General features: G+C 40.1%; 1 protein-coding gene across 2 annotated transcripts in view; it reads left to right on the forward strand.

Moving 5' to 3' along the window:
- dgkb (diacylglycerol kinase, beta) overlaps positions 1-12,505 on the forward strand; it is a gene marked incomplete at both ends in the record, with an annotated part of 72,780 nt that overhangs the window by 42,082 nt on the left and 18,193 nt on the right. For both annotated transcript variants that reach the window (XM_084052860.1, XM_084052861.1), the window contains one exon: positions 2,194-2,258. In XM_084052860.1, coding sequence (XP_083908986.1) covers positions 2,194-2,258 — 65 coding nt within the window. The remainder of the gene's footprint in view (positions 1-2,193; positions 2,259-12,505) is intronic.

Genomic DNA, 12,505 nt, shown 5'->3' on the forward strand with positions numbered 1-12,505 from the left:
AGTCATTATAGGCCACTGTAAGGCGCCTGAAGCTGCCTTGCCTGAAGCGACTCCAAAGGTGGGCAGTATACAGTGGTGTACAGAAGGATCTAAACAGTGAGATCTTCACAGGTACTGAGCACATGCTAAATTTGCGGCACAGCATGTTTGCTTGGGCATACAGCTTACGCCGCTGCCTATAGATGTCTTTGTCATCTGTTAGGTCATTGGAGATAATATGTCCCAAATAAGTAATCTCACTGCACACACTAAGGGCAGTGCCAGCCAGGTAGAAGTCAGGAAAGGTAGATAATCTGTCTTCCCTACTTCGGACAATCATGACCTTACTCTTTTTAGCGTTGTATTTTATATTAAAATCAAAGCCATACTGTGAGCATATCCTCAGTAGCTGTTGTAGCCCAGCACTATATGGACTAAAGATGACCAAATCATCTGCATACATCAGGTGATTAATTAACGAGTCACCAACTCTACACCCTGTCCCACATGCATTTAACATCAATGATAAATCATTCATATAAACATTAAAAAGGAATGGAGAAATTATTCCTCCTTGATTATTATTATTGTGACACTTTTTAACATAAATATTGTTAGACCAGAGAGGGTGACATGACAATACAAGTGAGCTAAGCAGTCAATCCTGGTGATTTACCACTTTTTCCACTGTAACCACATTTCCCTTAGAGCAGTGGTCCAGGGACTCTCAGGGGTCTTTGAAGGTGTTCCAGGGAGTCCCCATGCGTTAAAAAAGCCAGTACTTTGGCTATTTGAAAATAGCCTATCAGCTATCTTTGATTTTGAATAGTTTTGAATATATTTAACAACACAAATCTTCTCTTATGGAGACACATGTACATAAACCTGCCACAGAATATTTTCAGATGGGGGTCCGTGTGCTCAAAACATATCAATTTGGGTGTCCTTGACATGATAGTTTGAGAACCAAGGCCTTAGAGACACCACAAACACCTTTCAAGAAGCTCAAGTTCAACTTATTGAAAAAAAAAAGTAGTAGTTGGGTTAACATATTGCAGAAGCGTTTCTGTCAACCTTACCATGCATTAACATATGTAACATACTGTATTATTACCTAACACCCAGAGCTGTAGTGTGGCTACACTTAGTGCCCCCCAGTCACAGAGAAAGAGAGAAGGAAAAAAGGGCGAGATAATGGTTGAGAGCACCCCAAAAATAGTGTGTGTGTGTGTGTGTGTGTGTGTGTGTGTGTGTGTGTGTGTGTGTGTGTGTGTGTGTGTGTGTGTGTGTGTGTGTGTGTGTGTGTGTGTGTGTGTGTGTGTGTGTGTGTGTGTGTGTGTGTGTGTGTGTGTGTGTGTGTGTGTGTGTGTGTGTAATCACTACACTTGCAAGTGCCAAGTAGAACACTAGAAGAGGAACCAGACAGACAATTTTCTTCGTCCTTACAAAATAAGTAGTTGTTATGGTTAAATAAGATTTGGGGAGTTAGGCTTACCGATTAGGATAAGGATTAGGCATAGAGGTTAAGGGGCTGGGATTAGAGTTATTACTGATTTATGCTTCAAACAATCGCAGATCTACAAGCTCACAATGTGTCGTAGCGGGACTTGTAGATTTGATATTTTTCAAATATTTTCAATGGCACCCTACAATTTTGATGTCCTCAAGTTTAGTAATATAATCGTGTAATATAATCGTGTGTGTGTGTGTGTGTGTGTGTGTGTTTCTGTTTGAGAGAGAGAGAGGTGGAGAGAGAAAGGAGAGAGAAAACAACTTGGTTGCCAGGGGTGCCGGCAGCATCCTGTAGGTTGGTCGGGAGCTGTGATTACTCACGATGTGTGTTTAATTAATTAGCCAGTGTGGAGACGGCGTGCTGTTCATCAGGCTTTCTGTCAATACCCCCATATCCCTGGCTGAAACCCACCGCCACCTTCCACTTGGCCAGGAATACAAACACGCCCCTCTATCTGTGCTCATGTATGTATGAATATGCATACAGTACGACATGTGTGCTGCTGAGGTGCAGTGATTTGGGGAGTTAGGGAAAAGTTGCCTTTAATCTTTATTAAATGTGTTGGCCTGTGATATTTCTATGCACATGTTTGCTGTGAATTCATGGGACATTCGTTGTGGGATGTTAAAGCAGATGTGCAAACATTTAAAGTATACAAAATGACAAATCACAGCTACCCATGTTCTGTTTCTCTGTTGCAGGATGCCTCCATTGCGCACCGCTTTCACATCATGAGAGAGAAGCACCCGGAGAGATTTAACAGCAGGTATGAGTGTGTGTGTGTGTGTGTGTGTGTGTGTGTGTGTGTGTGTGTGTGTGTGTGTGTGTGTGTGTGTGTGTGTGTGTGTGTGTGTGTGTGTGTGTGTGTGTGTGTGTGTGTGTGTGTGTGTGTGTGTGTGTGTGTGTGTGTGTGTGTGCACGTGAGCGTGTGTCTTGTCATCAAGAAACACAAATATGCAAAGATGTGGTAGCTTTTCAACCTACCTGGGATGTTTTAATTGGCGATCTCCTGTGATAATCCATGTCCTAATAACGCTGCTTGTATTAATTATCAATTTTTACTGTAGTTGTAGTTGATTTAGCCAACAATTTATCTAATATTTCTTCTCCGTTTCTACTGTTTTCATTTTTATTTGTAAAGAGAAAAAAGAAAAACAGAAATGCTAATCTCCATGCATATTCATTATATTTCCTTGACATTAAGTGTGTGCGTGAGCGTGTGCGTGTGCGTGTGCGTTTGCGTTTGCCTGTGCCTGTACCTGTGCCTGTGTGTGCGCACGCACGTGCCTGTGTGTGCGCACGCACGCGCGTGTGTGTGTGCGCGTGCGTGTAAAATTTACATCAATTTGAACATTTAATTGAGCCAATTAATTAAGCTACTGTGTAAAATGATGCAACACCTCTGCCCCTATCATGTCCACTCAGGCCAGTGTTCGTGAACGCACCATTAGGATGTAAAGGTTTGCATAAAACTATGTGTGCTGAAATACCCAGTCTGGAAACTGGAGTTGCGTGAAACGTTAATGTTAATGGTAAAGTGTGATCAGTCAGTGCAGTGTAGAGCAGTGGTTCCCAAGCTTTTTAGCTCAAGACCCAAAAGAGAAATTAGAAATTAGATCTACAAGCTCACAACGCGTCGCTTCGCGCCGTGTTGTGTTGTGAGGTTGTAGATCTGCTATCTTCACTACTTCTTTTTTTTTAATGTTTTTCATGGAAATTATTTTAAAAAAATATTGTATTCATGAAATACCTTTAAAAAATGTTAGAATAGTTTTTAATATATATATATATATATATATATATATATATTTTAAGTTTTTTAATCTTTTGAAGTAATATATATGTATATATGTTTTAAACGTACGAATAAAAAAAGCAATATTTACTCGTGACCTTGAACCAAATATGGGTTCCGACCCACTGTTTGGGAAACAGTCATGTCTTTTTTTGTTGTCATGAGCAAAGGTAAATGACACAAAATAAATGCACCTTTTACTAGACATTCTGGACCATCTTGACCTGCATTTAAGTGTTTAACATGTCTTACGATAGTAGCCTACAATAAATGATAAAACCTGAAAATAATTAAATAATCTGAAACATTATCTAAAGGACTGTGTCTTATAAATACAAACATACAATAGATTGTGTAGCTACTTTGGGGTTCAGAGTGACTAATGGACAGGCTTCATATTTAGCAGCTGTGATTACTTCAAGGAGATGTGTTCACCTTTGGAGATGAACAAATTGTGGCATCTATGCTTCTATCAATATTTAACATCTCCAATACGTCTCCACTAGCGCCAGGGAGTAATTGCAGGCGTAATTGAATTTGCTTGGCTAGTTTGACATCATGTATCTGTCAAACTGATGACATACAGTCTCCTAATAATCCCATTTGTACTCATTATCATATTTTACCCGGGTTTTAGTTCAACATTTAGCCAACTGTGTTTCTATAGTTCATTCTTTGCACACGCAGGTCTGCAAGAGAAGTGGTTTGTTAAGAAAGCAATGGTAATTTTGATGGAATTAAATGTTGTTTTTTGCATGGATTGTTGCACTGGAAAATAAGTATCTTTCCTCAGTTCAATATAGCATGTGTAAGTGAAGAATAAGTAAGTAATTAAGTAGGCCTAAGTAAGTAAGTGAAGAATACACATGTAGCTTGAATGTTGATCAGTTCGTTTCTTTAGTCAAAGGTGTTCCACTTTACGCATGCGTTCCACAACACAAACGGTCAATCCAAAGTATTATTTTGGCCTTTCGGGTCAACATACTGTATGGGACACACAGAATGCATTTCTGTTGTTCTATACCATTTTAAGACTTTGTGAAAAATGATTGAGATATTTTAAGAAAATGATACCATCTGTTATTGGAATTCAATGAATAATTTACAGGGGCGAATGGGTTTAGGATCTCTCTATTACACACTATCCTTGCCAATTCAATAATGCATGATTTTAGTATTTCAAGGTAGCATAGATTTTGTTGGATTTGTCCAAGGGGTTCGTGTCCATTGCACAGTAAGTATAATGCAACTTATCACCGAGCCATTTTCATCCTGGAAGCTGTTTCTCAGAGTAGATGTATGATGTGGATCTTGGATGACAGAAGAAGCAAAGTACTGTATATCTTGAAGACAGATTGCAAGTTGCTGTTGATGGTCAAATACGTTGTATGTTCAGAATCAGAATTATTTTTGTTAGCAAATATGTTTGCACATACTGTACGATACATTTATCTCAGTGAGGTTGGTGCATTCTACTGAAGCAACAGTATAGAAACATTTACTCAAAATATAAAGATATGCAAGAAGAAGCTAGAAATGATAAATACTAATGCACGTCTTGAAAGTATAAACAGAGGGTGGTAGTAGTATTTTTTCCACAAAACAGTAAATAAATGAATATATGTATTTATTGAGTACACATCAAGTGTTCGCAGAGAGGGTAGTACTAGTAGTGTGTACTTTGACATGGCACATACATGTTTATTTGTTTTGTAATACCACTTTTTTTTCAAAATTATAATTTTACGTCACTATTTTTATAGTACTCACTCCCTCATGTTTTACATATCTAGTTTTTTAGTGAGTAAAAACCTAGTTATTCTGGTCCGTTTTTTTATATTAGCTCTTCGATTAGCTCTTTCAACTGATTTCAAGGACCCAAGGCTCATGAAATCTAGGCAACACATAAATGACAATACTACATACAAATGATCACGATTCACAATACACCACAGAACTGATCGTGTCATTCGTTTCTCAAACATTTTTTGGGAAAGAAAAAAAAAAGATTGTATTTGTATGTATATTTTTTTAATATCTGAATATAAATAAATGAGACCCAATGCAAGTTCACCAAAACCCTTCTCAGCTCTCCCCGCTCCATTTTTTCACCGATTTGACCTTAAAGAAGATGTAAATATTTAATCAGTTTTAATTACCAAGCAAATAATGGTACTTTGCTTTTACTTAATTATGAAATATGGAGATCTTGTTGACAAAATGATGGGGCCCCTCTCTCTCTCCCTCTCCCTCTCTCTCTCTCTCTCTCTCTCTCTCTCTCTCTCTCGACTCCATCCTCTTGTATTTGCACCTTGGGGTGATCGCTAGGGTGAAGGTGTGAAGATTTGACACTCAGCAGATAGATTCATTTACTGCTGCTGCCGGACCTGGAGGTGATAATGAGGTTGAGGATTAAAGGCAGACAATCAGTCCGTCCATGATGACGGCTGCGCCGCCACCTCCTCCCCCGCTCTCCTCCTCCTCTCCTGTATATACTGTTCCTTTTCTTTTCCCCTTTATGCTGATCTCCCTTGTAATTACACACTAATCTCTGCTACTGAGAGAAAGTGAGAGAGTGAGACGGAAGAAAGAGAGGAGGAGAAAAGTGAGTTAGGGAAGCTTGTGTTACTATCCAGTTTTATTCAGTTTAATGTTACAAAAACAGTCTACGCGAGCATCGACTTTGTACACAGTCGCCAGAGACTGCATGCTTGGCTCTGTGTAGCGGGACCCTTAAATGATGCATGCACACATGTACACGCACCATAAAATAAGGATGAATGACAATTATTTTAGCGCTTAGAACACCTAGTGACTGCACCGTTCAACACCTCGGATGGTGGCTATAGGTAATACTGTGAGACAGAACAAGATAAATGTCTGTGTAACACTTAAAACAAGTACAGGTATATTATTATGATTATGATTATTATATCAAATATGATTATTTTTGTTTTTGTTTTAAATTGAGGTGAAAACTGGGACATTTTAGTGTTTTACAGATATTTGTCGAGAATCAGGACAACCGGCTTGTAACCTGGACAGTACCAGACAAACTGGGAAGTCCGGTCTTTTTACCTTTTAAATACCTACCTATTGTGTAATATTAGATCAATGGAAGCGCTTGGGCGGCACCAAAGTAGCTGCCCACCACCACAGTTCGAATCCACCGTGGTGCAACCGGCTTTGTTGAACGTCTATACGAACACAATTGGCCTGTGTTCGGGGGAGGGAAGCCGGGCGGGGAGAGTGATAATTGTTACAACGCGTAATTCTACGGGCTGGGGCAGCACCTGTCAGCAGGGCGGGAGGAGTAGGACGGAGGCTCTACGTCCTCCCGGTGGGGGCTCCTCACTGGCAGTTGAGTCAGTAGGATACAACAGCAGTGACAACACACAGAAATCTGTGGGGACTAAATATTGGCATAATGACTAAATTAGGGTGAAAAGGAATTAAGAAACAAAAGGAAGAAGAAATACATCAATGTCAAATGAGAGGTTTCCCTATGTAACTTTGCAGAAACATTTTATATAGTTACAGAACTATATTTTTAAGTCAGTTTTGGTAGACTGATATTGATGAGCTGTTTTTTATTTTAACCCAAGACACCCAAGCCAAGTGTCATGCTATACCTGCACAGTAAAATCTTAAGTGTTAGTACCCAAATGGACCTGATTTGGTTCCATTAACACTGACGAGTTTGTAGTGCTTGGGTTGCTCCCACGGGCTCTAGCCATGCTGTGTAAACACTCCTGAGTTAACCTTTCCTGAAGGCAGAGGGAAGCCCAGGCTCACAGTGCTCTTTAGCATAATGAATACGTTCATCAAAGACCAGTCATGTGCTGCGTGAAACCTCCTAGATACGTCTCAATGCATCATCAGTGTTGATTTAACTCTGAGCCTGTAACCAAATGGACCCTTACGGTTCCACATTTGTACACAATTACAAATAGTTAAATTACTGTAACATGGAGGATGTTTGTGAGTGCATTCCTGCACTTCTCCACGTGTGTGTGTGTGTGTGTGTGTGTGTGTGTGTGTGTGTGTGTGTGTGTGTGTGTGTGTGTGTGTGTGTGTGTGTGTGTGTGTGTGTGTGTGTGTGTGTGTGTGTGTGTGTGTGTGTGTGTGTGTGTGTGTGCGTGTTGGGTTCCCGTAGAGAAGGGGACAGGGCCACAGATGAGATTTCACGAACGCACGCACACAAGCACATACATGCACACACCCTGTGGATCCAGGTAGGATGAAATCGTTTGTCTGACCGGGGTGTCATTTATAATTAATGACCACTTGTGTGTCATTTAGAAAGATCTCACCTGTGGCCCTGTCCCCAGATCAGCAGGAACCCATACTTAACAGACACACACCTAACACTCATTCACACGCCGTATGAATATGCAGTAACAATGAACATTCACAAATACACACGCAAGCATGCACGCGCGCGCGCGCGCACACACACACACACACACACACACACACACACACACACACACACACACACACACACACAGAGAGAGAGATCTGGACTCTTTTTTTTTTCATCTTTGTTTATTTAGAAAGGCATTGTTTTACATCCATTATCAAGTACATAATATATGTCAGTATGCAAAAGTTTAAAGTACAGTACAGTTCAGCAAGCATGTACCAGTACCACGTACTCGTACAAGATATATCATCAATAGTACCATCAGATCTGATCACATGCCTTTTCCTTTTTTTCAGTTCCCAAACACCTCGCAATAAGCAGGAAATGAACATCCTGGGAGAGCGCAACATAATTCATTTACATGAGCTTGAATAGAGATTCAATCAATAGAGACAGAGAGAATAAATACATAATCCCCCCCCCCCCCCTTCAATTCAGTATCAGTTTCTCAAATGTATGATATATTTTATCTGATTTAAATTGCCATCTTCACATCTGTCCAGTTCTTTATGGTTGGACCGGCAGCCATAAAGCACTTCTTGGCCTTTTTACTTGCTGCTATCCGTATCAATATCCTAAATGGATAACGTTATCTAGTTGTATTTGTGTACCAAAGATGTTCTAGGAGGCCTTCTGCATTTCCTTCAATTATTCTTGGCATTCCCAGAATTATGGTGAAGAATAACAGTGATGGTGGTGAACGGTATACGATTGGAAGGTTGCTGTTAAAATCCTCGGATCAGCCATATAAAAAAACGAATGTGAATGGTGAAATAATAGGTTTGTTAATGTGTTCTCGTAATATCTACAATATGAAGATGCATGTGAGTAAAACATCTAACTAACCCACACTGGCTTCAGTGGAAGTGCTCTGTGAAAGTCTGTAGAATCGTGCGGTTACAGTGGGCAGCCTGTTGGCATGAACGCGTCTAATGGTGTCTATAAACATAGCAGCAGTGGAAAACCTCAGCACTTACTGTAGCAGAACCCTTCCCTAGAATGAACAAAGTCCTCTGACTGATGTCACACCTGCTCCTTTTCTATGTCCTCTATTTCCTAGTGCTGCAGCACTGTCTCCTGTAAAAGACCACTCTCCACAGAGACCTACCACATATCTAGTCCCCACCACCCACCACCCGCAGTGTCCCCCATAGCCCTAGTGGGGGCCCCAGGCTCCGTAGAGACCCCCCCCTTCTCTCTCAGCCCCTGCAGAGTTACCAGCTGCCGCCAACGTTCTCTCCTCACACCTACACACCAGCATCCATGCTCATGCACTGTGACAGGAAAAAACACACTTCATACATTTTACTGTAGAAAAAAAAACAAGATTTGATTTTGATTGAGGGGTGGTCTTTTTTGCTTCTGTGAGTCCACCATATAATTAAATGATAAGATGATGCTTATTTTATTACAGTAAATATTACTGTATTTTACAAGACACATATGCGTATAGGGATAATTGGAAGCTGAAACAAGCCTGCATGTTTTGCAGGCTACTTACTCTATCTCTTGCAGTAAGATGAGACAGTGCAACGCAGGCCATTTCTCAAGTCGCCCGTCAAAGTCCTACTCCTCTCGAGGCGGTATCGTGTTAAACAAAACAGCACATTGATGCAATGCACAAAGAGTTGGTTATGTCAATGCAATATTTATCACCTCTGATCAAGGAGAAATTAGTGTGAAAATAAGGTCATAGATCATTGTGGGTTAGATTAAGTGTCAGAGGAGGAAAATCAATGGCCCTGTGCTTGGCACTAAGCATGGGCAGTGGAAAGAGCATTTTAAGGTGCTGTGGCTTCAGGACAACTATGCTACAGTGATGCTTATTCTCCTGTGACACCCTTTAATATGATGACCAGACAGGAGTTTTTAAAAGTGTGTGTATTGACTGATGAGGTGAAAACAGGGGCATAATATTCTGGTCAGTGTTGCCAGATGGGAAATGTTGAATTATCTTACCAGAGGCTTAAAATAATCGTATTTGAAAGAAAACTATCGTACACAGACAAAAAAGATAAATCACACGTGTAAATATGTAATTTCACCAAAAATTGCGTATTTATTGTTAAAAAAAACTGGACGGGAAAGACGCAACCGGTGTTTTTAATGCCTCCAAGTACAGATCTAGGGTCAGATTTACTGATTTCCTGACTTATTTTGAAAAGCCAAATCGGATCCCGAATCAGCAGCGAGGGAATTTAGTAAATTCATGCACTTTTTTTGTGATATGGCGAAATTATCGTACATTTGGACATTTTTTTAAATCATTGATGTTACATCTGGCAACACTGATTCTGGTTGACTTTCTTTTCTTTAAACTGCCTCATTGGCCATCAAAATCCCAGCAAGTGCTGTTGTTTTTTCTCGTGTCAGCTGTACCAACTGTATACTACAGCTGGTGTCATATGCACCCACTAAGTTATTATTTGCAATATGTTTTGCATGGATATAGTCATGGGCAAAATCACAACTGAGGTTTTGTGTCTGGGGAGCTGAGAACATGTTGTTTCTCTGTCCACATGCTCCCAGCCTTCAATGGTAGTGCACTTTTCCAAACACAAAAAAAATAAAATGACTTACAGGTATATATAAAAGAAGAGTTTACAACATGTCTAGCACGGATGTAAAAGCAAGAAAATCAGCCAACAGTGTAATGAAAATTGGTGCTTTACATTCACTTTTATTGTGGTTATCGTAAAGAAAGATCCTGACGATCTACCTTAAAAGTACCAACTTATGTGGATTGTCATGGTCTCCAATTGGATCGCCATTAATCCTGTGTGATGTTGACCAGCCAGTGGCCAATGTTGGAGATTCTCCTTACAATGTGTCTGTCAGACAAGTCCAGTGTTTAGCATCAGTTGGCAGATAACGAATGAGAATCCGATTCAGCCAATGGGATGCTCCTAATTACCTAATGAACAGGGACATAAGGAGGTGATTTGTTGCCATGGTGCTCTTGTTAGGTTAAGTAGAGGGAATCGACAGGACAGTCAGATGGTGCATCTGCTCTGTTCCTATCTATGGCAAGTCTTACTTACATATGGATTGGGCTTCAAGACTGCTGTGCTCTGTGTTTGGTTGTAATGTACAAGTAACTGCTGTCCATTCAGGATGTTTCTTAATAGAAAACGAAACCATGCAATAGAAATGCACAATTACGTTGTTCAAGAGCTTTCCTAAAGAGACAATATTTAGGTTTTGTTTAACCACATGAGCCACTTTTCACTGCGTGTGCAGAAAATAGCAGATCTACAAGCTCACAACGCATCGATATCCGACCACCGTTGTCTTCCATTATAAAATTTACGTTAAACATTTAAACAAATATACAAAATATGTGTACTTCCTTGAAATTTGGCACTGACAGACTCGGACAGACAGATAGACAGGGGTGATATCAAATCAATGCCAGCTTTACCTAAGTGTCAACCCATTTACACTTACAGTACAGGGCTTGTGCACTGTCAGAGTTAAATGAACACTTAGGATTTTACAGCATGCTAACAGTAAACTAATAATATAAACTGTATGGAAGTTACAGTTCCATACAACAGGAATCATACGTGAAAAAGCAAAAGTCGACAGCATTTGACCTCAGTCACACCATACATTATTATGGCCACAGGCTTTGAATTGGCTTTTTGAAGTAGACCTTCATTTGTTTGTTTGCAAATGATGTCCCCGATCTGTGTTTGTGTTCTGCCTGCAGTCAGTATTGCTTAGGTGTAGGCTGGGTTGCCCTTGACATGTTGCTAGCTAAACTCACAGCTACATAGGGCTGCAGCAGCTGTCAGGAGTCATGTTAGAGGAGATACAGGGATGTGTTGTTGTATATTGTTGCTGTCGGGCAGAAAGCAGTATCTCCATATTACAACTGCATTTTTTAATTAATGCCCTACTTCTTCATATGAGTGTCACGCAAAAGTAGCGAAAATAGCCGATGTACTAACACGTCGCATCGCAGCATGTTGTGAGCTTGTAGATCTGCTATTTTCGCTATTTTTGAACAGATTTGAAAGGGAAAGGGAAAATGCTTAAGTGTGCATGTGGGTTTTATAAATATTTAACAATGAAAAGTATTAACAAGTGCTTGTGACAAAATAACTACACTGGATCCATTGGAACACAGGTTTTTTCCCCCCATTTCCTTCAAAAGTAACGCTTTTGCACATACTGTATGGTTTCCACCCGACAAGCACAATATGGATGGGTTGTTGTGCAGGGCCTCTCAGCATGGCCCTGTAGTGTATTCCTCCTGTCTTTGCCTTCTTACTCTACCCCAGCCCCCTCATATTGACCATGTTGCACATTGTAAATCAACATGGAGTTGGGCTACCCCGCAAGTACCTAATGAAAGCTCATTTATAAAGTGGCTAAATGGTCCTGACAAAAGTCCTAATGAGGAAATCAATAATTCAGTGATTGTTACTCTGCTTATACTAATACGTCCCTCTTGTAGCACTTTGATTCCAGCTAAGAGAAGGCCATTTTTTATCGGATTCAGTTCTGCGTGTCAGCACTGTTGTAGGTTTTTTTTTTCTCTCCTGTTGAAGCCCAAAGATAAATAGTTGTTGTTTCCATTTGTAATATCGAAAAGCTGTGAATGCAAGTATTTACCACAATTCCTGTTGTTTACAGACAACATGCATAGTTTTCAGAAATGTAACTGTATCAATTACATGGAATGTATTATGTAGAGATGTTTAGTTACAGTAAGTCATAGATTTGCAGAAAAATCTCATCATTGACAATCCAGTAGTCTCGCGTAGCCAGACCCCACAGAAAATGA

Source organism: Gymnoscopelus microlampas (genome assembly GCF_963454915.1).
Source record: "Gymnoscopelus microlampas genome assembly, chromosome: 3".
Taxonomy (NCBI): Eukaryota; Metazoa; Chordata; class Actinopteri; order Myctophiformes; family Myctophidae; genus Gymnoscopelus; species Gymnoscopelus microlampas.